Source organism: Salvelinus fontinalis, chromosome 17, assembly GCF_029448725.1.
Source record: "Salvelinus fontinalis isolate EN_2023a chromosome 17, ASM2944872v1, whole genome shotgun sequence".
In the NCBI taxonomy this organism is placed as follows: domain Eukaryota; kingdom Metazoa; phylum Chordata; class Actinopteri; order Salmoniformes; family Salmonidae; genus Salvelinus; species Salvelinus fontinalis.
In genome coordinates this window covers 11,828,358-11,850,938 of record NC_074681.1, presented here as the reverse complement: position 1 = coordinate 11,850,938, position 22,581 = coordinate 11,828,358, and the positions used below count along the sequence as shown (strand labels likewise).

Below are 22,581 nucleotides of genomic sequence, written 5' to 3'. Positions count from 1 at the left end.
TGCCGTGTCTGTAGGAAACAGAGCTATTACAGGAGATAGGAGAAATCTCATTGCGCAATGAATGGAGAAACGCCCCACCCAACTGACTGTCGACCAATCGCATTCATGTTGTCATGCTTGCATCATGCGGTTGCTAAGCTAATCATCATACAATCCGATTCAAATGGAGTTCACATGTCCTCAAAACTGTCTCTGTGGGAAAGCAACATAACGCTGCTCTCGGCAGACGCCGTTTATAGCCCAGTGGCAGAGAAAAACTGCAAGACTCTTAAATTGATAGCGCAGTTTGTGTAGAGATTTTACAGCTAGCTAGTTCCTTCACATACTAATATTGACTTTGGGATTATTGTATGTAGCTATGTTTTCCAGCTAGCCGAAATAGAGAACATTGCATTTACGTTTTAGTCATTTAACAGAGGCTCTTATCCAGAACAACTTGCAGTAGTGAGAGCATACATTTTCATGACAAGTCCCCCGTGGGAATCAAATCCACAACCCTGCTGTTGAAATCGCCATGCTCTACCAACTGAGCAACATGGGACCATTGCATTTGGGGGTTTGTAGTAGACTTGAGCTGCAACAGATTTCACAAAAACATTTCAAGTTTCTACCAATCTTGTTATCATAACATAATTATACATTTGTTCACAAATAAATATTGTTTTCACATTATTGTTATTTAACAGTGTTTACCGCCCCGGGGCGGCAGGGTAGCCTAGTGGTTAGAGTGTTGGAATAGTAACCGAAGGGTTGCAAGTTCAAATCCCCGAGCTGACAGTGGCTGTCGTTCTGCCACTGTTCCTAGGCCGTCATTGAAAATAAGAATTTGTTCTTATCTGACTTGCCTAGTTAAATAAAGGTAATACAATAAAAAGTATTGGCTAGGTAGCCACTTGTTGCTTGCCAATTGAACTTCAGTTCATGAAAATAAAAAGCTAACGTTATAAGCAGTCAGCTAGCTTCACCTGGCTAGTGAGGCTCGACCTGACTGTGGTTATGTGTTGTGTTGTGACGCTAACCATAATAAGGATTAGGCACAATAGTGGAATTTGCGGTTTGCCTTCAAAATAAAAGTACCTATTTGAAAGAAACACGACGTATCACAGGAGTGATGGTTGCTGATAATGGGGCTCTGTACGCCTATGTAGATATTCAATAAAAAATCTGCTGTTTCCAGCTACAATAGTCATTTACAACATTAACAATGTCTACACTGTATTTCTGATCAATTTTATGTTATTTTAATGGACCAAAAATTTGGTTTTCTTTCAAAAACAAGGACATTTCTAAGTGAACCCAAACTTTTGAACGGTAGTGTAAATGCCATCAAAATATATTTTTGGTCAGTGTGGTGTGTGTGTAACCGTTATTTAACTAGGCAAGTCAGTTAAGAACAAATTCTTATTTACAACGACTGCCTACCCTGGACGCAGTGGCGTGCCGTGGGCCTGGGGCCTGGGCCTTCAGTGAGGTACTACACCAGGGGTGTCAAACTCATTCCACGGAGGGCCTAGTGTCTGCAGGTTTTTGGTTTTTCCTTTCAATAAAGCCCTAGACAACCAGGTGTGGGGAGTTCCTAACTAATTAGTGATGTTAATTCATCAATCAAGTACAAGGGAGGAGCGAAAACCCGCAGACACTCGGCCCCCCGTGGAATGAGTTTGACACCTGTGTACTACACAGTCCCACCCGAATTAATCCACCTCTTATTACCATCATTATGATGCCATGGCTCTAGACACTATACATTTAGACAGAAACGCAGTATAACCAGGCGTTGCGTCACCTTGAAATTGACAAATTGACATTTTTGGGTAAACAGTGTTTACCCAAAAACATGACACAATCAATGAGTCTTTTCAATATTTCCCTTCACCTTTTCATTGTGCAGCTCCGTTGCCCTGCGCGCTTGTTCTTTGAGCTGTAGATCCACTCCGGTGTCCCCAAAAGTTTTCAAAAGCACCATTGCTTGTAAGTGCCCAGCCGTACATTGGTGTCTCGTTGCTGCCTTGGTTAGACAACTCAAGTTTGCAAAGCCAGTGTGGCTCCAAACACCAAATCGATCACTTGCAAATAATAGGCATTCCCAGCAGTACAGTTTGCAGTGCTTCTCGAAGCCTGTGAGCCATTGACAGCGCTCGTAGTTGAAACCTTGGAAGTGGCGAGCGAACAAATCCCTTTCCCGCCTGTGACAGGCTTTGTGGCGTCGGGCGACCTCTCCTTACAATGTCTAACTTTTCTTGAAAAGTTTGTCTTGAGAATGGCGTTATAATTATATCCTCGACCAAATGGATATCTTCTCCTCCTTCCGCCATTGTGGGTTGAAAAAACAGCTTAGTAGTACGCAAATTAATTTGTTTATCAAATTCAGTTTCCTAGATCTGCATATACCTGCCCATAGGACCTGCCTCTCAATATTGGTAATCCAATCAAAAGACGTGCACGCACTACGCCTGGTAGCTGGCTCCTGTGTAACACTGGAGCCAGCCAGCAGGCGTACAATAGCCAACTCTAAAGCTGATTGGTTGACACTTTTCATTTCCATTCACTATAAGCTACAAGCGCCCGCACTGTTGATTCTGAAGGCCTGAGGGCAGATTTTAGACCCCTGGCAACACATGATGGCTGAATATGATTGGATAAAAGATCTAACATAAAGACCAGCCCTCCAAATCTCAACCTGGGGCTGGAAGCAGTGCAACCAAGAGGAAAGCTATGAAATAAAGAGTATAACTCTTACTCTGGGGAATAATTTAATACATATTTGTGGGAAAATATATTTAAAAAAAAATTATATTCTGATGATGTTTAGGCCAGCAGAGAAGGCCTTGCAGGCCCTGGCGGCCCACCACTGCCTGGACGACGCTGGGCCAATTGTGCGCTGCCCTATGGGACTCCCAATCACGGCCGGATGTGATACAGCCTTGATTCAAACCAGGGACTGTAGTGATGCCTCTTGCACTGAGATGCAGTGCCTTAGACCGCTGTGTCCATGTGTGTGTGTTAACTATTTAACTGTACTAGAATGCTTAAAAGGCCGTTAAAATTTGAAATATCGGTATCAGGTTTTTTTTCTCAAGGAAAATATCGGATATCGGTATCGGCCAAAAATGCCATATCGGTGCAGCACTAATATAGATCCTACGGTTAATTTACAGGACGAAGCATGAACAAAGAAATGCCTATTAGGCCAAAGGCCTAGAAGCCTAGGAAATGAGAATTGATCATACAGCCTTCCTCCATGAACTGGATACAGGATAAGAGAGAGAACAAAGGCATTTCATTCCATTTATAACATCTGAAGGTGTAACCGTTTAACCAAAAACCAACCACAATTGACCAATCAAACGATACCAAGTTTACAGTGTAACCTGTAAACTTTTTACAGGATGTTACAGCATCTAGGTGCTTGTGTGGGAATGAGACCAGTGTACATAAGACAGAATTCCTGAGAGGACCATAAAAGCTTTTTGCATAATAGAGTAATTGAGAGATCACCCTGTATAGATACAAGTAACCACAGAGATCATACATCCTTAAAGATAGCATCAGAGGTATCCTCAGCGAACAAGTTTCAGATAGATATCAAACATGGATACTATAGCATTATTCTGTCACAACAGTCAGTCCTCTGGATACTGTAACAGAGTGATACATTTTGGCACCTCAGAGGGGGAAGGGCTGACTAGTCGTTGGGCATTGTCCTTTTGTTCCTGAATCATTTTCAATGCAGCTCCAGGTGACAGAGAACACATAAATAAGGGCCGAACCTATAATGGATGGTCAGTACTTGCATCCACAGCTCTGTTTATGAATTTGAGAGTGGTTACATTTCTCCACCTTTATTGCTTCTATTGCACCAATAAAGACATAATATGTTAGGCTGTGTGGTTGTGAATTAAGTGTTTAGTGTCACATCCATTAAATCAATCAATCAATCTACCGATACAGATTAATGGAGAACCAAAATAGCCGATACCAATTAATCGGACGATTTTTTAAATATATATTTGTAATAATGACAATTACAACAATACTGAATGAACAATGTACACTTTTATTTTAACTTAATATAATACAGAAATACAATCAATTTAGTCTCAAATAAATAATGAAACATGTTCAATTTGGTTTAAATAATTCAAAAACACAGTGTTGGAGAAGAAAGTAAAAGTGCAATATGTGCCATCTAAAAAAAGCTAACGTTTAAGTTCCATTGAGAACATATGAAAATTGGTGGTTCCTTTTAACATGAGTCTTCAATATTCCCAGTTAAGAACTTCTACTTCATCACAATCCCGGATCCGGGAGCACCCCCATCAGTAAAAAAGCTGACTAGCATAGCCTAGCATAGCGTCACAAGTAAATACTCGCATCTAAATATCATTAAATCACAAGTCCAAGACACCAGATGAAAGATACACATCTTGTGAATCCAGCCATCATTTCTGATTTTTAAAATGTTTTACAGGGAAGACACAATATGTAAATCTATTAGCTAACCACGATAGCAAAAGACACAACTTTTTTTCCACCATTTTTTTCCTGCATAGGTAGCTATCACAATTTCGACTAAATAAAGATATAAATAGCCACTAACCAAGAAACAACTTCATCAGATGACAGTCTGATAACATATTTATTGTATAGAATATGTTTTGTTAGAAACATTTGCATATTTCAGGTATAAATCATAGTTTACCATTGCAGCCACCATCACAACTCTCACCAAAGCAACTAGAATAACTACAGAGACCAACGTGAATTACCTAAATACTCATCATAAATCATTTATGAAAAATACACAGCGTACAGCAAATGAAAGACAAAGATCTTGTGAATCCAGCCAATATTTCAGATTTTTTAAGTGTTTTACAGCAAAAACACAATATAGCATTATATTAGCTTACTACAATAGCCAACCACACAACAGCATTGATTCAAGCCAACAATAGCGATAACGAATAAACCATCAAAAGATATACATTTTTTCACTAACCTTTTCAAACTTCTTCAGATGACAGTCCTATAACATCATATTACACAATACATATAGAGTTTGTTCGAAAATGTGCATATTTAGCGGCACAAATCGTGGTTATACAATGAGAATAGTAGCCAAGCTGCCAACAATATGTCGGGAGAAATCTTGGGAGAGGCACCTAATCTAATCAGTAACTAAATTTAAACTTGACTAAAAAATACAGGTTGGACAGCAAATGAAAGATACATTAGTTCTTAATGCAATCGCTGTGTTAGATTTTTAAAATTAACGTTACTACGACATACAGCGTGCGTTAAAGCGAGACCGCACCGAAATTAATGGCGGAATATGAGTTTTACATTTTTCAACAGAACAACGAATTAACATCATACTAGTTCTTACTTTTTGATGAGCTCCCATCAGAATCTTGGGCAAGTTGTCCTTTTTCCAAAAGAATCGTTGCTCGGTTGTAGATTGTCGCCTTCAACTTTGGAATTAGCAGTTAACATTAGCCATGTGGGCCAGACGTGCCCAACTCCCTAGAACGCAGCACAAATAAATACCCGAAAATCGCAATATACTGATTTAAACTGATATAACTCGGTTTAAAATAACAACATTATGATGTCTTTAACACCTATATCGAATAAAATCAGAGCCGGATATATCTAAGGGCTATAATGGGAGCTTTCTAGAACGCCATCCTGAGGTCTGTCTTGCGTCATGGCGAAGAGAAGAAAGGGAGGATCCCACGTTGCCAGCCCATTTATAAGGCCTCAGATCTGCCTAGCAACCCCATTTCAATTCTCACTATTCACTGACATCCAGGGGAAGGCGTATGCAGTGCATCCCAACCAATAGAAGACATGCAAATTAATAAACCGACCTCAGAACAGCCTGCAGATTTCAGATTTCTCACTTCCTCATAGGAAAATTGCTCCAACTCGAGTTCTGTTTTACTCACAGATATAATTCAAACGGTTTTAGAAACTAGAGAGTGTTTTCTATCCAATAGTAATAATAATATGCATATTGTACGAGCAAGAATTGAGTACGAGGCAGTTTAATTTGGGAACGAAATTATTACAAAGTGCAAACAGCACCCCCTATTGAGAAAAGGTTAGTTTTAGGTTGTAGATATTATAGGACTATTTCTCTCTATACCATTTGTATTTAATATACCTTTGATTATTGGATGTTCTTATAGGCACTATAGTATTGCCAGCCTAATCTCTGGAGTAGATAGGCTTGAAGTCATAAACAGCGCTGTGGTGCAAGCATTGCTAAGAGCTACTGGCAAATGCAGGAACGTGCTGTTTGAATGAATGCTTACGAGCGAGCTGCTACCTACCACCGCTCAATCAAATATCAAATCATAGACTTCATTTTAATATAATAAACACACAGAAATACGAGCCTTAGGTCATTAATATGGTATAATCTGGAAACTATCATTTCGAAAACAAAACGTTTATTCTTTTAGTGAAATACGGAACCGTTACGCATTTTATCGAATAAGTCTAAATATCGCTGTTACATTGCAAAACCTTCAATGTTGTGTCATAATTATGTAGAATTCTGGCAAATTAATTACGGTCCTTGTTAGGAAGAAATGGTCTTCACAGAGTTCGCAACGAGCCAGGCGGCCCAAACTGCGGCATATACCCTGACTCTGCTTGCACTGAAAGCAAGAAAAGTGGCACAATTTCCCTAGTTAATATTGCCTCCTAACATGAATTTCTTTTAACGAAATATGCAAGTTTAAAAAAATATATACTTGTGTATTAATTTTATGAAAGGCATTGATGTTTATGGTTAGGTACATTGGTGCGACGATTGTGCTTTTCGCGAATGTGCTTTTGTTAAATCATCACCCGTTTTGCGAAGTTGAAGTAGGCTGTGATTCGATGATAAATTAACAGGCTCTGCAATGACTATATGCAACACAGGACAAGCTAGTTAAACTAGGAATATCATCAACCATGTGTAGTTAACTAGTGATTATGTTAAGATTGATTGTTTTTTATGAGATAAGTTTAATCCTAGCTAGCAACTTACCTTGGCTCCTTGCAGCAACCAGGTCCTTTTGATGCTGCACTCACGTAAACTGGTGGTCAGCCTGCCATGCAGTCTTCTCGTGGATTGCAATGTAATTGGCCATAATCGGCATCCAAAAATGCAGATTACCGATTGTTATGAAAACTTGAAATCGGACCTAATTAATCGGCCATGCCGATTAATCGGGCAACCTCTAAATCAATCAATCAAATGTATTTTGTCAAGCCATTTTTACATCAGTAAAATTGTCACAAAGTGCTATACAGATACAGATTGAAGACTACTTCGTTACCTCCTGTCCTCTTCACTTTGTCAGCACGCACACACACAAGCACGCACGCACGCACGCACGCACGCACACACGCACACACACACACACACACACACACACACACACACACACACACACACACACACACACACACACACACACACACACACACACACACACACACGTATTGCTCCTCCTGTCAAACTGACAGGGATAAAGGGAGACTTCTCAAGGGAATGAAAGGAAACAGTAAATCAATTTGTTTGCCATTAACTTAGACTGAAACACATTTGTGTACCAGCCAGGGAATTCTCTAGTACACTTATTATATAATCTTACATTCAGGAACATGTTTTTTCTATAATTCACAACATAATAATGGGGTGGCAGGTAGCCTAGTGGTTAGAGCGTTAGGCCAGTTGCTAGATCGAATCCCCGAGCTGACAAGGTAAAAATCTGTCGTTCTACCCCTGAACAAGGCGATGAACCCACTGTTCCTCGGTCGTCATTGTAAATAAGAATTTGTTCTTAACTGACTTGCTTAGTTAAATAAAGATAAAAAATAACCCTGTATGATGACAGAGAACTAAAGAAAAGCACAAAGCACTTGCTCTCTAGAGAACCCATTGAAGAAACCTTTCCACGGAGGGATCTACCTGGAACCAAAAATGGTCTCCTCTGTCTCAGTGACATCCATTGTCAATTCAGGGTTATCCAACAGGCTCCCTCAGAAATGCTCAAGTGCCAGCAAGTTTACCAGCTATCAATTTAAAAGTCTGATCGCAATCATCATTACTTTGAAATGGATGCACAAAATGGAACCGCCAATCAAGCAAGAATAATTCTCACCCAGGTTCTAAACTGTCCACGGTGACTGTCTGATGACAATATACAAATGCATACAGAAAAGCCTGGCTATTCTTGTTGTGAATGTGCAGACAGTGATGCTATTATCAGTAGCATCCATAGAAACATGGTGCGATAGATGATTACCTAGTACTGTCCTAACATCGCCATCCTCTGTGACCTCTAGAAGAATAGAGAGAGAACAACCAGGAAGTCTTACTACAGCAATTCCAGTAGGAATCAATGTGTGTACCTGTACTGGTGCTGGTCGAAGGATGATCAGTGATGCATGATCATTACATGTATTAAGTTCTCTCCTCTCTGAGGAAGCTAGTTTCAAGGCACTTGAGATCTCCATTTGTGTTTCTTTGTCTGGGAGAAATCTTCTGACCCATTTAAAATAATTTCCAAAACTACACTTTACATGCACTTTAAAAGCTGACCTACAGTATACACATAATGATACAGAGTGAAACAGCTATGAGACAATGATGTCTGTCTGGTGCACATCTGATGATACTGCATTACCTTCCTACTTCAGTTGAAAGGACAACAACCAATCCAGTACCAGATAATACTGTGGAACACCGTTTGTCCATCATACATCCGCTGCACAGTGAATCCCATTTCAGCACTCAAGCACACAAGTGTATTGTGTAAATTATTCCGAAACGGTTAAATGCTGGCAACAACTTTTAACACAGCTTGTGTATTAATATTCACCCAAAGCATCTAGGGATATGACATGCCTAGGGCTCTAAAACAATAATAACAACATGGTTAGCGATAACATTCCACTCTATCGATCTCAGATATTGCTGTCCACCACTATGAAATCGGGGAAGGGACTGTGGATCTATCTCCATCCGTCCGTTATTCACATATCTCAGACAGCAAACTTGTGTGAATGATGCATCTTGCCATAGAGATCCGTAACTTTTATAAAATGACACTGATTGGCCCAAGGTGGGAGGTATTGTAATTCATTGAAATGTGTTATTCATATCTTAAATGACCCAAGGGGGGGGGGGGGGGGGGGGGGGCTGCATCATTCACTGTTGCCTTGTCGATTATTAGACTATACTGCACAAAAACATCAACGCATCATGCAACAATTTCAAAGATTTTACGGAGTTACAGTTCATATTAGGAAATCAGTCAATGTATCTGTGACATTGTGTTGTGTGACAAAACTGCACATTTTAAAGTGGCCTTTAATTGTCCTCAGCATAAGGGGCACCTGTGTAATGATCATGCTGTTTAATCAGTTTCTTGATATGCCACAACTCTCAGGTGGATGGATTATCTTGGCAAAGGAGAAATGCTCACTAACAGGGATGTAAACACATTTGTGCACAAAATTAAGAGAAAAATAAGCTTTTTGTGTGTATGGAAAATATCTGGAATCTTTTATTTCAGCTCATGAAACATGGGATGAACATTTTACATGTTGCGTTTATGTTTTTGTTCAGTGTAGAATCGAAAGACACACAAGCTAACATATTGGAACAATATTCCAAGCAGAGAAAATGGGTCTTTACTTAAGAGCTTAGGGGCTTAATAATACTTACAGTAATGTGGTCCAAACAGCATATTAGCATGTACAAGCCAGTTGCTAATTGGTTTGACTAAACGGACAGTGTGTTAGCAGGTACAAGCCAGGTGTTAATTGTTTTGACTAAATACAGGTGGTAAGTAGATAATGGTACTTTCGTATCCTATCAGTGTTATCACCATTCAATTACTTTACACTTCAGGGGAGGCTGCTGAGGGGAGGACAACTCATAATAATGGCTGGAACAGAGGGAATGGAATGGCATCAAACACATGGAAACCCTGTGTGTGATGTATTTAATACCATTCCACTTATTCCGCTCCAGCCGTTAGCACGAACCGTTCCTCCCCAATTAAAGTGCCACCAACCTCCTGTGGTACACTTAGCCAGGGGGAACAAACCCCTATTGTTAACTCACAGCTGTTCTTTTTCCTTCATGGGAAAGAATTGAGTGCCTTATGTGTTATTTTGTGAAATAAACACGGTATAAACACCATGTTGTAAAAATAAGTAGATATCTATATTGAAACGGCAAAAAGGGTTAACTTGAGACACATTCAAAGTGTTCTCCAACAGACACTAACTGATGTCTCCTCCATTGCAACTGGCAGTGTGATAGGATGAGCATTGACCAGTTCAAATGTCTATGTACAAGTCTATATAAACGTGTTTACCAGGGCTGGGATTGCCATCACGATGCGATATTATCACAAACACTTAGGTGCCGATACAATCTGTATTGCGATTCTCACGATTCTATATGTATTACGATTCGATACTGTGATTTTATTGCGATTCAATGTTCCAAACATATTGCTCACGATATGTCTGCTGCAGAGCGACAAGAGAGACTCATGAGAAAACAAGTTTTGATTAGTCATGGAAATAAAAGTGCGGAAAACAAATTGGCTCCCCGTTTAAAAAGAGGTAGAGCCAACTAGCCCCAAAATAATATTGCGATATTGTCAAAATGATAATATACGATATATTGTCAAAGATAATATCCCGACATGTAACAGTGTTTTTTCCCCTGTCACTAGTGCTTACAATGCATTTGCTTCTTGAATAAACATCTTGACTGAATCACATATCCCACATGGCTACCTTGTGTTTCACAGATACTTTATGTGTTTAACTCTCACTCTGAGAGGAAGACATGACACTTGCAAATCATCAGACAGCCAAAACACAGTCATGAGGTAGGAATTAGATGGCGATGCACAGCGACCGCGGTTACTGAAAGAAGCATTTCCTCTTAATAAATTCAATAACCCAGTGAGTCTGAGTTACTCAGTCTGATAACAGACAATCCTACCAGGCAGGCAGCAGTGTGTTGGCCATGTCTATGAGTTGCCACTAAACTATGAGTGTCAGGGTTAATAAAAAGCAGAGAATGACAATGTAGGATCTTAATTTGATAACATTTTTGTTAATGAGAATGTTAACACATGGTTTTATTAACAGTATTGCACTTTTCTTGTAGCCTATTTTTGTCCCGCTAATAGCCTAAACACCGATCAAGCAATATTATGGACTAAACGCTCAAATCCTCTTGCTGCAGGATTCTTTTGCTACGACAATACTAATCAAATATGACCTACCACCTGGATTCGGTCCTATGTAATTTGAAATTGTGTTTTTAAAATTGGAAAAAAGTAGAGACTCAGAGCTAGACAACTAAATATATTTGCACAACAGTTGAGGAACAATGGGAAAATAATTATGCTTTGAAAGTTGATAAACTTGTAACCCCACTTTTGAGAAAATTGCCCTTGAATGTTTTGGTACACCTACTGGGGAGGTATTCTTTGTCTACACCCATTCAGCATCGTTCACACCCTCTTAAGCCTTAGCCCCACCCATCTCTTTAAGGATTCACATGTGAGGCCATTTAGACATGTAGCTAGCTAAACAATGAAGCGGCATAATCCCAACTCATACTACTACCAATACAAACATTGTCATAGCTGTAGTATGAATCTGCAGGTAGCTAAAGCTAACCAACTAGGTTCAATGTTAGCTAGCTTACATTAGGCTATAACTAGCAATCCAAATGCAGTTCTGATTAGAATAATATTACGACACAGATCATACACGTGCTAGCTAACAGTACACTTTAACTTGCAATGAATATGACTTTCTGACACAATTAGAAACGTATAAAATCTGAAAATGTAGCTAGACTCTAACCCGTATACATGGATGAATGCTTCACAGCAGACTGGAACCACTTAACTCTGTTTTGTTTGTAGCTACATCTTGTTTGGCCAGCGTTATGTCAAGTCACTCTGGTTCACACTGACCGTGGTGTGTGCAGAAAGTAGCCCACCAGGGCATCAATGTTGTTGAGAAAAGACGCAAAACTATTATGGTTCTCGATGGCTAACATTAAATCTTTCAAAAAACACCATGTTAGAAAGGACTATCAACATATACTGAGTAGCTCACGTTATAGACAGAAGCATGCTACATAGAAGACCAATCCAAACTCATCTCCCGGCATGTCCAGCCCATCCATTACCTCAGCTAATCATGGCTAGTGGTAAGGTTCCTGTCTTTTACCGTGGCTAAACCAACTAGGCTCCTAATTGAACAATTTTATTCGTATTTACAGATGGAATACAAGTTCGTTATTAAGGCACATGAAAGTTCACAAGTTCCAGAAGGCATTTCTACCAAAAAACGCATTTTGATCAACAACAACAAAAAATATATTAAAATGCCTCTCCTGTGAAGTAGTGATGTGCGACATACCCCTAGCTTCCTGAAACAGGTCACAAATTAAGATCCTTCATCTGTACAGCAAGCACCATCAGTTTATATCAACGTACATTTTCTTTTTTTAAGTATTTCAAATGACAAAGTATAGCTTAATGGAAGGATACATACTAACTGACATAGGACTTAGACTTTCTTAATATAGTTATAGATGTTGTTAGTGCTTCATTACTCAGCCTTCGTAAGCTGGGGGAAATCTACAGGTAACTGCCAAAATAAAGGAAACACCAACATAAAGCGTCTTAATAGGGTGTTGGGCCACCACAAGCCAGAACAGCTTCAATGACCTTGGCATAGATTCCACAAGTGTCTGGAACTCTATTGGAGGGATGTGACACCATTCTTCCAAGAGAAATTCCATAATTTGGTATTTTGTTCATGTTGGTGGAAAATGCTGCCTCAGGTGCCACTCCAGAATCTCCCATAAGAGTTCAATTGGGTTGAGATCTGGTAACTGAGACGGCCATGGCATATGGTTTACATCATTTTCATGCTCATCAAACCATTCAGTGACCACTCATGCCCTGCGGATGGGGGCATTGTCATCCTATGGTAGCCAAAATAATGGCCTGCCCAGCATTTTTATACATGACCCTAAGCATGATTGCTTAATTAACTGAAGAACCACACCTGTGTGGAAGCACCTGCTTTCAATATACTGTGTACCCCTCACTTACTCAAGTCTTTCCATCATTTTGGCAGTTACCTGGATATCATCATTGGACATATACTATAAAAAACACAACTTTTAAATATAACTTTTTAGAGAAAAATAACACAAACAAAACACCAAAACTGAAAGGGTAAACAAAATGTACAGACACAGCCTTAACGACCAAATGTTGAATCAGCTATAAATGCAGTTAGCTATGTTAGAATTGTTTTCCCCTGCCACCTAAACCAATGATGCCAGCAGTGCTGCGACACAGTGATGCACCACATCACCAGGGAAAGGCCCTGTACCTCACAGCCCCAGCAAACTGCCTGTTGAACGCTCAACACACTCAGCCAAAAAACACAGAACAACCAGGACCAGCAGTGCTACTTGCAGTTGCCTGTACTGCTGTCGGCAAAGCCACTGTGTAGTCTACAGAGTAGAGCTACTGTTATACTGACTTTTGAAAATAGCATCATCAACCTTGTGGCTTTACTAATAAGTTAACATCACCTATCAACATGAGAAAACCTACATGAGCATGACATTACACAGACATGAAATGTTAATGAGCGGTGCATGTACAATAGCATTCTCCTTTGGAAAACACCACACTGAAATGACATGTGAATACATGTTTTCATTCAAATAATACCCATGCCGGATACAAAGAATGGTAAAAACCTACTTTTGTATTTAGACTCTCTCTCGCTCTCCCCTGATGATGTACATGCAGTTACTGTATCCATCATAGTTCAACAAAGATGTCAACATTACTATCGATTAGGCTTGACAAAGTGATTTAACACATGCACTCAATCTCTCAGTGTGATGGGGCTTCAGTAGGATTCATGCATAATTGAAATGACACACATTATAGTCTACTGTAGTAAAACAATTTCCCATATAATTAAGTAAATGCCTACATTTTATGAGGTGCTTTAATAGCATTAATTCATGGAAATTGCACTGCATAGCATTATGTACCTGAGTGAATGCAATACACTGAGTGGGTGGGTACACTCTTAGAAAAAAAGGTGGTATCTAGAACCTAAAATAATTTTTCGCCTGTCCCCATAGGAGAACCCTTTTTGGTTCTAGGTAGAACCCTTTTGGTTCCAGGTAGAACCCTTTCCCGAGAGGGTTCTACATGAAACCAAAAATAGTTCTACTTTGAATCAAAAATGGTTCTACCTGGAACCAAAAAGGGTTCTTCAATGGGGACAGCCGAAAAACCCTTTTGGAACCTTTTTTTCTAAAAGTATATGTATAAAAGTATGCTCTGAGCAGGGCAGTGGAATATGTCAGAATATAATTTTGTAGGTACAATGTCTAACAAAACATCCTTGCTCTACAAGTGCTATGGGAAGAGATGTTAAGGAATGTGTCTGTTTAATTTGTTACATTATGAAGAAACATTTTTATAGACAGTTTATGCATGTCGTGGATCATCTGTCAACATAATTCCAGCTTCAATTGGCTGGGATGTTCAATGAAGGTCACAATTATTTAAAAATATATAGCCTAGCTTCAACCTATTACAACTGAATAGGCTGTAAGGTTAGCTGCCTACACATGTGGTAAAATACAAGAATGACATGCAGAACATGTTCTATAATGAAATTAATAACTTACCAGACAGACGTGACTGAGGACCAAGCTGAAGAAAAGAAAGCCCACACTGTGGAACACTAGAGTGGGGCCCATCCCTGAGACAACCATGCCGAACCTCCAATAGTCGTTTCAGAAAGCAAGGTTGAGTTGATGCTTCAGTTAAAGTCTTCAAAAGTGCAAGTCATCTTTCACTCTATCTGTCCTCTCATTATGGTCTTGATAGTGGCTTGTAAAATCATAACTATAATCTCTTCGCTTTCCCTCCCTCTTTTTTAAATCTGTAATACGTTCAAACTGAGCCCACTCACTTTATTTATCTGCATGTCTGTTTTTTTTGTTGTATTTTTACTTCTTCTGAAATTGCATCCACATGTCAGAACTATTTCTGTCGCTCTCGTTCTGCGGTGGGAAGTTCAAATGATTCTTTGTGGAGAAGAAACCAGCGCTGTATTTTTAGGTCTTTTAAATTTCCCTTCAGACTAACTTATACACTTCAGTATGGAGCTGTGCGCCTTTATGCCATATCCCAAATTTCCTTCCCAAGAACCCCGTCCAAATGTTAATTGTTAAGTGGACAAAATCATATGAAAATGTCACTTATTATATGACCTAAAATAATTGACATATAGTGCACAAACGCATGGTTCATCATGTCATCTATCACAGTGAAGAACTATAGCCAATTGAATTACATCATATTTTCTCGGGAAGTCGTGTTTTAACATGAAAAGTGCATCTCAAGGCACAGCGTCATGTTAGTCATAGAATTAGCAACTTTTTCTAATAAAATTCGTGCTTTGACGAAACATCTTATCGTGTAGACTGTCCCACCAGACATTCATTTCTAAACTGAATAGATGATGGACCATGCATACGAATGACCAACTATTCTAGACATTGTATCGAACTATAAAACGTGTAACTTCATACTTATATTCATTCTATGTGGATGTATCAAATCTACAAACGTAACCATGCTCTGTTTACGCATGGTGGTGTAGACAGTCCAAGGAAATCGCAAACCAGGCTATAAAGATCACACTTACGCTATTTGTGACAAACCAAACTCTGATGCATTTCAGCTTTTTCAGAACCACCTAAATCTAAAAAGGCAGCCTCCTTTCAAAATAAATCAGAAAGTTAAAGAGTTATCCCTAATATTCACCGCGGCGCCAGATGTGAACGGCAGTTGCTCGACACCAATTGTGAGAGCATGAAGGCGAATGAAAGAGGCAGGTATTAGAGAAGCGCGTGAAAGGTTCTCATTGGCCCGCGCTCTCTTGCGTTAGATTAAACCACGTCTCTAAAATGACATACTGTACAGTATTTTCTCACCCCTTTCCACACAATCTCCACATTCAACATATTTCTGAGTGTTGCCAGTTTATTACAGCAAACTATGCTAACATTTTGCATATTTTATTGTATTTGCTATCAACAGATAATGTGTATGGGAGGAGATGTAAAATGTTCCAGGCAAATTTAGCCTACACTGTTATTTTCCACTAGTATCCTAGCCATACTGTGCATATCCTCTAACATGATATGTCCACTTTGCCATAATATAATTGTTATCGCCAGACTTGTGAACACATTTTGTGACTGAATGATACATAAAAAAAGACATACATATTGTTATTGTTACTGTATTATTGCATACATTTCCAAATTCAAGTGACCCTTCATGAATTTACAATTTACAATCTTTCAAATGGCCAACTATTGTATCTTCAGCAGTGTTGAGCTACCAATTACTTCATAATGGAAGAAGTTTTAAGCTACACTAAAGCTGAAGGGTAGGTAGCATAAACTTAACCACATGTAACATCTTGATTTGCATTAGTATACACATCAAAAATCACAATGCGAAGTTACAAGTTATTACATAAAACCGTTCAGAATTCCGAAGAATGCTGAAGTCATATAGTAAAAAAAAAAAAATCCGGGGGTGATGTAATATGGAGGAACTGACAAGCCAGCTTATTCCTTATAAAGTAAATTCCAAAAGAAATAACTTCCAATGTATAACTTAAAATTAAGCCTAATTGTTTGCACTCATGACTACTAGTTTCAATTTAATTTTCAGCCAAATTACAAGCACTACAAGTGCTACATTTACTGTTACAAATCAACATGCAAGGTTGCTAACCAATTAGCATTTTAACGTTATGTTAGCACTACATGAGTCAGTCAGTTGCTATCAACACCTAGTTTACAGCTACATTAAAGTTTTGGAAATTAATAATGCCATCTAACCATTTATCAAAGAATGTTAACTAAATGCAATTATCTTAACCAGAAAGCTAGCCAGCCAGCGAACGTTAGCTATTTAACCAACTAGCTATTAGCCTAACTAGCCTAGCCAACCACCACGGTTATGGTCGGCAACCTAGAGCCCAACTACTGGAGACCAGCTAGAATACAACTAACACAACACAACTAAAACATAACCACAGATCAAAGCAAAGAGAGAGCAGAGATATGATGGTTGGGCCCATCAAATAAAAACTTAGCTAACTGAGTTAGCTACCATGGGGAGGCGGGTGTTTCACCGGCCAATGGAGAGTCAGGGAAATCCCAAATAGATAGATTCCATTTCCTGTGATTGGTGGAATGTAGCTCACCACCGTCAACACTTGGTCTGGAATGTAAATACATGCTAGCATGGCTAGTGGCTCACGTTAGCCAGCTTGAGCTAGCTACCGAGCTAGCATACGAACACGTTAGCACAGAGGAAATCCTCCATATGATGTTCAGAAATTAGGTATTGTGGGTAGTGTAGAAGATATCCGGAAATAAGTTAATAAATGTGTAATACCCAAAAACATAACTGTGTTTTTACTTATAGGAAACCAAATCGTGACTATAACTAAGTTACTATGTCTTTGACCACAATGTGTTGTTACATTGGTGAGTAAAAACTCGTGAGTCCTATCGTTTAAGACACTACTACTCGTATGTCAATCTGAAATTTAATACACTATAAATTACAAGAATATACAGTGCCTTCGGAAAGTATTCAGACCCCTTGACTTTTTCCTAATTTTGTTATCTTAATCCATTCTAAAATGGATTAAATAAATAAAAATCCTCAGTAATCTACACACAATACCCCGTAATGACAAAGCGAAAACAGGTTTTATACATTTTTCTAAATTTATTACAAATAAAAATCGAAATAAGTATTCAGACCCTTTGCTATGAGACTCAAAAATGAGCTTAGGTGCATCCTGTTTCCATTGATCATCTTGCAATGTTTCTACAGCTTCATTGGAGTTTACCTGTGGTCAATACAATTGATTGGACATGATTTGGAAAGGCACATATCTGTATATATAAGGTACCACAGATGACAGTGCATGTCAGAGCAAAAACCAAGCCATGAGGTTGAAGGAATTGTCCGTAGAGCTCCCAGACAGGATTGTGTCGAGGACCAGATCTGGGGATGGGTAAAAAAAATATGCAGCATTGAAGGTCCCCAAGAACACAGTGGCCTCCATTATTCTTAAATGGAAGAAGTTTGGAAACACCAATGAGCAATCGGGGGAGAAGGGCCTTGGTCAGGGAGGTGACCAAGAACCCAATTGTCACTCTGACAGAGCTCTAGAGTTCCACTGTGGAGATGGAAGAACATTCCAGAGGGACAACCATCTCTACAGCACTCCACCAATCAGGCCTTTATGGTAGAGTGGCCAGACAGAGACTGGAAGCACATGACAGCCCGCTTGGAGTTTGCCAAAAGGCACCTAAATACTCTTAGATCATGATAAACAAGATTATCTGGTCTGATGAAACCAAGATTGAACTCTTTGGCCTGAATGCCAAGTGTCACATCTGGAGGAAACCTGGCACCATCCCTACGGTGAAGCATGGTGGTGGCAGCATCATGCTGTGGGGGTGTTTTTCAGCAGCAGGGACTGGGAGACTAGTCCAGATTGAGGCAAAATGAACAGAGCAAAGTACAGAGAGATCCTTGATGAAAACCTGCTCCAGAGTGCTCAGGACCTCAGACTGCAGCGAAGGTTCTCCTTCCAACAGGACAACGACCCTAAGCACACAGCCAAGAAAACGCAGTAGTGTTCTCTGAATGTCCTCTCTGAATGTCCTTGAGTGGCCCAGCCAGAGCCCGGACTTGAACCTGATCAAACTTCTCTGGAGAGACCTGAAAATAGCTGTGCAGCGACGCTCCCCATCCAACCTGACAGAGCTTGAGAGGATCTGCAGAGAAGAATGGGAGAAACTCCCCAAATAGATGTGGGCCAAGCTTGTAGCGTCATATCCAAGAAGACTCAAGGCTAAAAATTGCTGCCAAAGGTGATTCAACAAAGCACTAAGTAAAGGGTCTGAATACTTACGTAAATGTAACATTTTTGAATTTATTTTTAATAAATTAGCAAAAAAATCTAAAATCCTGTTTTTGCTTTGTCATTATGGGGTATTTTGTGTAGATTGATGAGGGAAAAAACGATTTACTACATTTTAGAATAAGGCTGTAACCTAATAAAATGTTGATAAAGTCAAGGAGTCTGACTACTTTCCAAAGGCACTGTATATGGCTATTCTATATATTCTAAACTGAGTGTACCAAACATTAGGAAAACTTTCCTAATATTGAGCCTCAATTCGTCGGGGCATGGATCTATAAGGTGTCGAAAGCGTTCCACAGGGATGCTGGCCCAAGTTGACCAATGTTCAGACAGCAGCATACCACCCTGCATCCCACTGCTGGCTTTCCTCTGGAGCTAGACAGAGTTGGTCCTGGTGGGTCCCTGGATGGGAGACCAGATGTTGCTGGAAGTGGTTCTGGATGGCCAGTAGGAGGAACTCTTTTATCTGGTCTAAAACAATATCCCAATGCCCCAGGGCAGTGATTGGGGACATTTCCCAGTGTACAGTGTTGTCTTTAGGATGGGACATTAAACGGTTGACTCTTTGTGGTAACTAAATATCCCATGGCACTTATTGTAAGAGTAGGATTGTTAACCCAGGTGTCCTGGCTAAATTACCAATTTGGCCTTCATACCATTATGGCCACCTAATCATCCCCAGCTTCCAATTGGTTCATTAATCCTCATGTAACTATTCCCCAGGTCATTGCTTTAAATGAGAATGTGTTTTCAGTCAACTTACCTGGTAAAATAAAGGTAAAATCTATAAAGAATTACTCCAATGCTTTCCACAGCTGTGTCAAGTTGGCTGGATGTCCTTTGGGTGGTCGATCATTCTTGATACACGCGGGAAACTGTTGAGTGTGAAAACCACAGCAGCGTTGCAGTTCTTGACACAAACCGGTGCGCCTGGCACCTACTACCATACCCGGTTCAAAGCCACTTAAATCTTTTGTCTTGCCCATTCACCCTCTGAATGGCACACATACACAATCCATGTCTCAATTGTCTCAAGGCTTACAAATCCTTCTTTAACCTGTCTTCTCCCCTTCATCTACACTGATTGAAGTGGATTTAACAAGTGACATCAATACGGGATCATAGCTTTCACCTGGATTTACCTGGCCAGTCTGTCATGGAAAGAGCAGTTGTTCTTAATGTTTTGTATACTCAGTGTAAATGGCTGTTCTACATATACTACATGGTGTTTATTGCCTTTATTTAAGCAGGTAAGTCATTGAAAACACATTATTTTCTACAATAACGACATGGTGTCTGTAAAACCATACTTGTACTAATTTTTTGGCATATTTCTACATGAGGAACAACCATATCATTTATATAGATTCTGTATAGATTTGTGAGTCAGCACGTAGACTTAATGACGCCAATAAGCGTACTGTCGAACAATATTGGTTAATTGATTGGTTTAGTTAGAGGAACATTTGTATCTATTGCAGTACTCTTGCACTGTTAGAATGTAAACACATTCAGGTGACAAATTCAAAAAATGTGCCTCTGTTTTTTTTCTTCTTTCAAAACCATGAATAAACAAGACTATCAACCACCAATGTGTACAGAAGCCTTAAAGGTAATGCACTCAAGAAGAAAAATTGGTAAAGTTCAGTAGATAAATCACCCTACTGCATGTACTGACACAACCATTCATCTTACTGCTTACTCATTAGAACAGATAGACAAATACCTATCAATTTATAAGAAAATGATAAATATAGTTCTCAAAGTAAAGAGTCTGGAAATTAGTCATCAAAGTGTCTTTTTATAGTAGCTTACATGTTGCCTACCACACACATAGCGACAATGTGACGTGTGTGGTGAGTAGATTGATTTGGATTAAGGCGCCATCTAATCCATATCCATTATACATGGGAGAGAATGATGCTTCCGTGCCACAGGAATGCTTAACCGTATATCACACTGAGAGAGATTGTCACACAGCATAGATTTTGCATCTAAGAGTATCTCGCCACTCCTATGTGCACACGCTATGCTTATGAGATATCACATTTTATACAGTCTACAATACAAGTCTACAAGTCTACAAGTCTTATGTTTTACATTTTATCTAGCTTGCAACCCTCCTGCAGGAGTTAAACATTCATTTAAATCGTCATTTATATGCATGAATAAGCAGATAATTAAACATTAAATTGCAACATACTCAATAATGAGATGCTTATGTTTTGTGTGCTATGCCGTACTCCCTCTAACCTTACCGTTGATGGTGTCCCACTGGCTGGATGAAACAGGGTGGCATGCAGGCTAATTTGGATAATAAAGATCCATACTTTGGTTACAGACTAGGACATTGGAACAGCAGGTTGTTTTTAGCTGGTGACATCTGACAAATACTGGCCTTGTGTATGTATTGTGTATGCATAGGGCAAACTGCTCTAGAGAGCAGTGGAGGCTGCTGAGGGGAGGACGGCTCATAATAATGTCTGGAATGGAGTCAAGGGAACAGTATCAAACACATAAAAGACGTTGTTTCCATATGGTTGATACCACACCATTGACTCTGTTCTAGCCATTATTATGAGCCGTCCTCCCTCAGCAGCCTCCATTGATAGTCTCACCCAGTTGAATCACAATACTGTTGTGAAATACTTGAACTGTATAATAGACTATATACTCTACAAAGAAAATATAAAGGAAAATGAAGTGAATTATTGTAGTTGATGTCATTCTAACTGACAGTTTATATAGCTCAACATTGGACAGATAGAAGGAACAAATATGCATGATAAAGTATGCATTATTATCACATGCTGATACGAGCAGAAAGAACTCAAGATATTTTAAATAACATATACATGTGTGCTACAGTAAGAACTTTGTGCATAACAGATAATGATAACAATTAATATGATAATAATATAAGCATATAAATGAAATAAGGCTACTATTATGCAAAATAGTGCAGAGTGAAATGGCAATGGTTGCATTTCAAAGTGGAACATTCTATGGACTTCATATTTAAGCAATGCAATCATGTGTTTTTAGCATGTTTAAAGCACTTGTAAAATGGTTCAAGCCTGTACAAGCAACCCCTCCACCCCCACCCCCACCCCCAACACACACACAGACTCACTCAGACATTCAAACACAGACACAAACAGAAAGGCAGACACACACACACACTCACTCCTGGTGACCATCAGGGGAAAGGATTAACTTCATGGAGCAAAAACAAATCTACTTTGAAACAAAAGTATACACTTCACACGCATGGATGGCTATGGAAATAAAACAGATGACACCCGTACCATGTCAGATATGAAGTTCGAAATGTATTTGCCTCCCAATATTACACATCACAGAAGACTGAAAGACAACAAAATCATGAAAAATGAAAAATATTAATAACGTTCCACTCATGAAGCCACTCGGTCATTTGACTGCAGGAAAGTA

At 39.3% G+C, this 22,581-nt stretch overlaps 1 protein-coding gene across 1 annotated transcript in view; it reads right to left on the bottom strand.

Annotated features, from left to right (window-relative positions):
• The window catches only part of LOC129813694 (parathyroid hormone/parathyroid hormone-related peptide receptor-like), a 69,870-nt gene extending 53,910 nt beyond the window's left edge, over positions 1-15,960 (bottom strand). Inside the window, exon 1 of the mRNA XM_055866119.1 lies at positions 14,783-15,960. Coding sequence (XP_055722094.1) covers positions 14,783-14,869 — 87 coding nt within the window. The 5' untranslated portion in view covers positions 14,870-15,960. The remainder of the gene's footprint in view (positions 1-14,782) is intronic.
• Between the last annotated feature and the right edge of the window lie 6,621 nt (positions 15,961-22,581).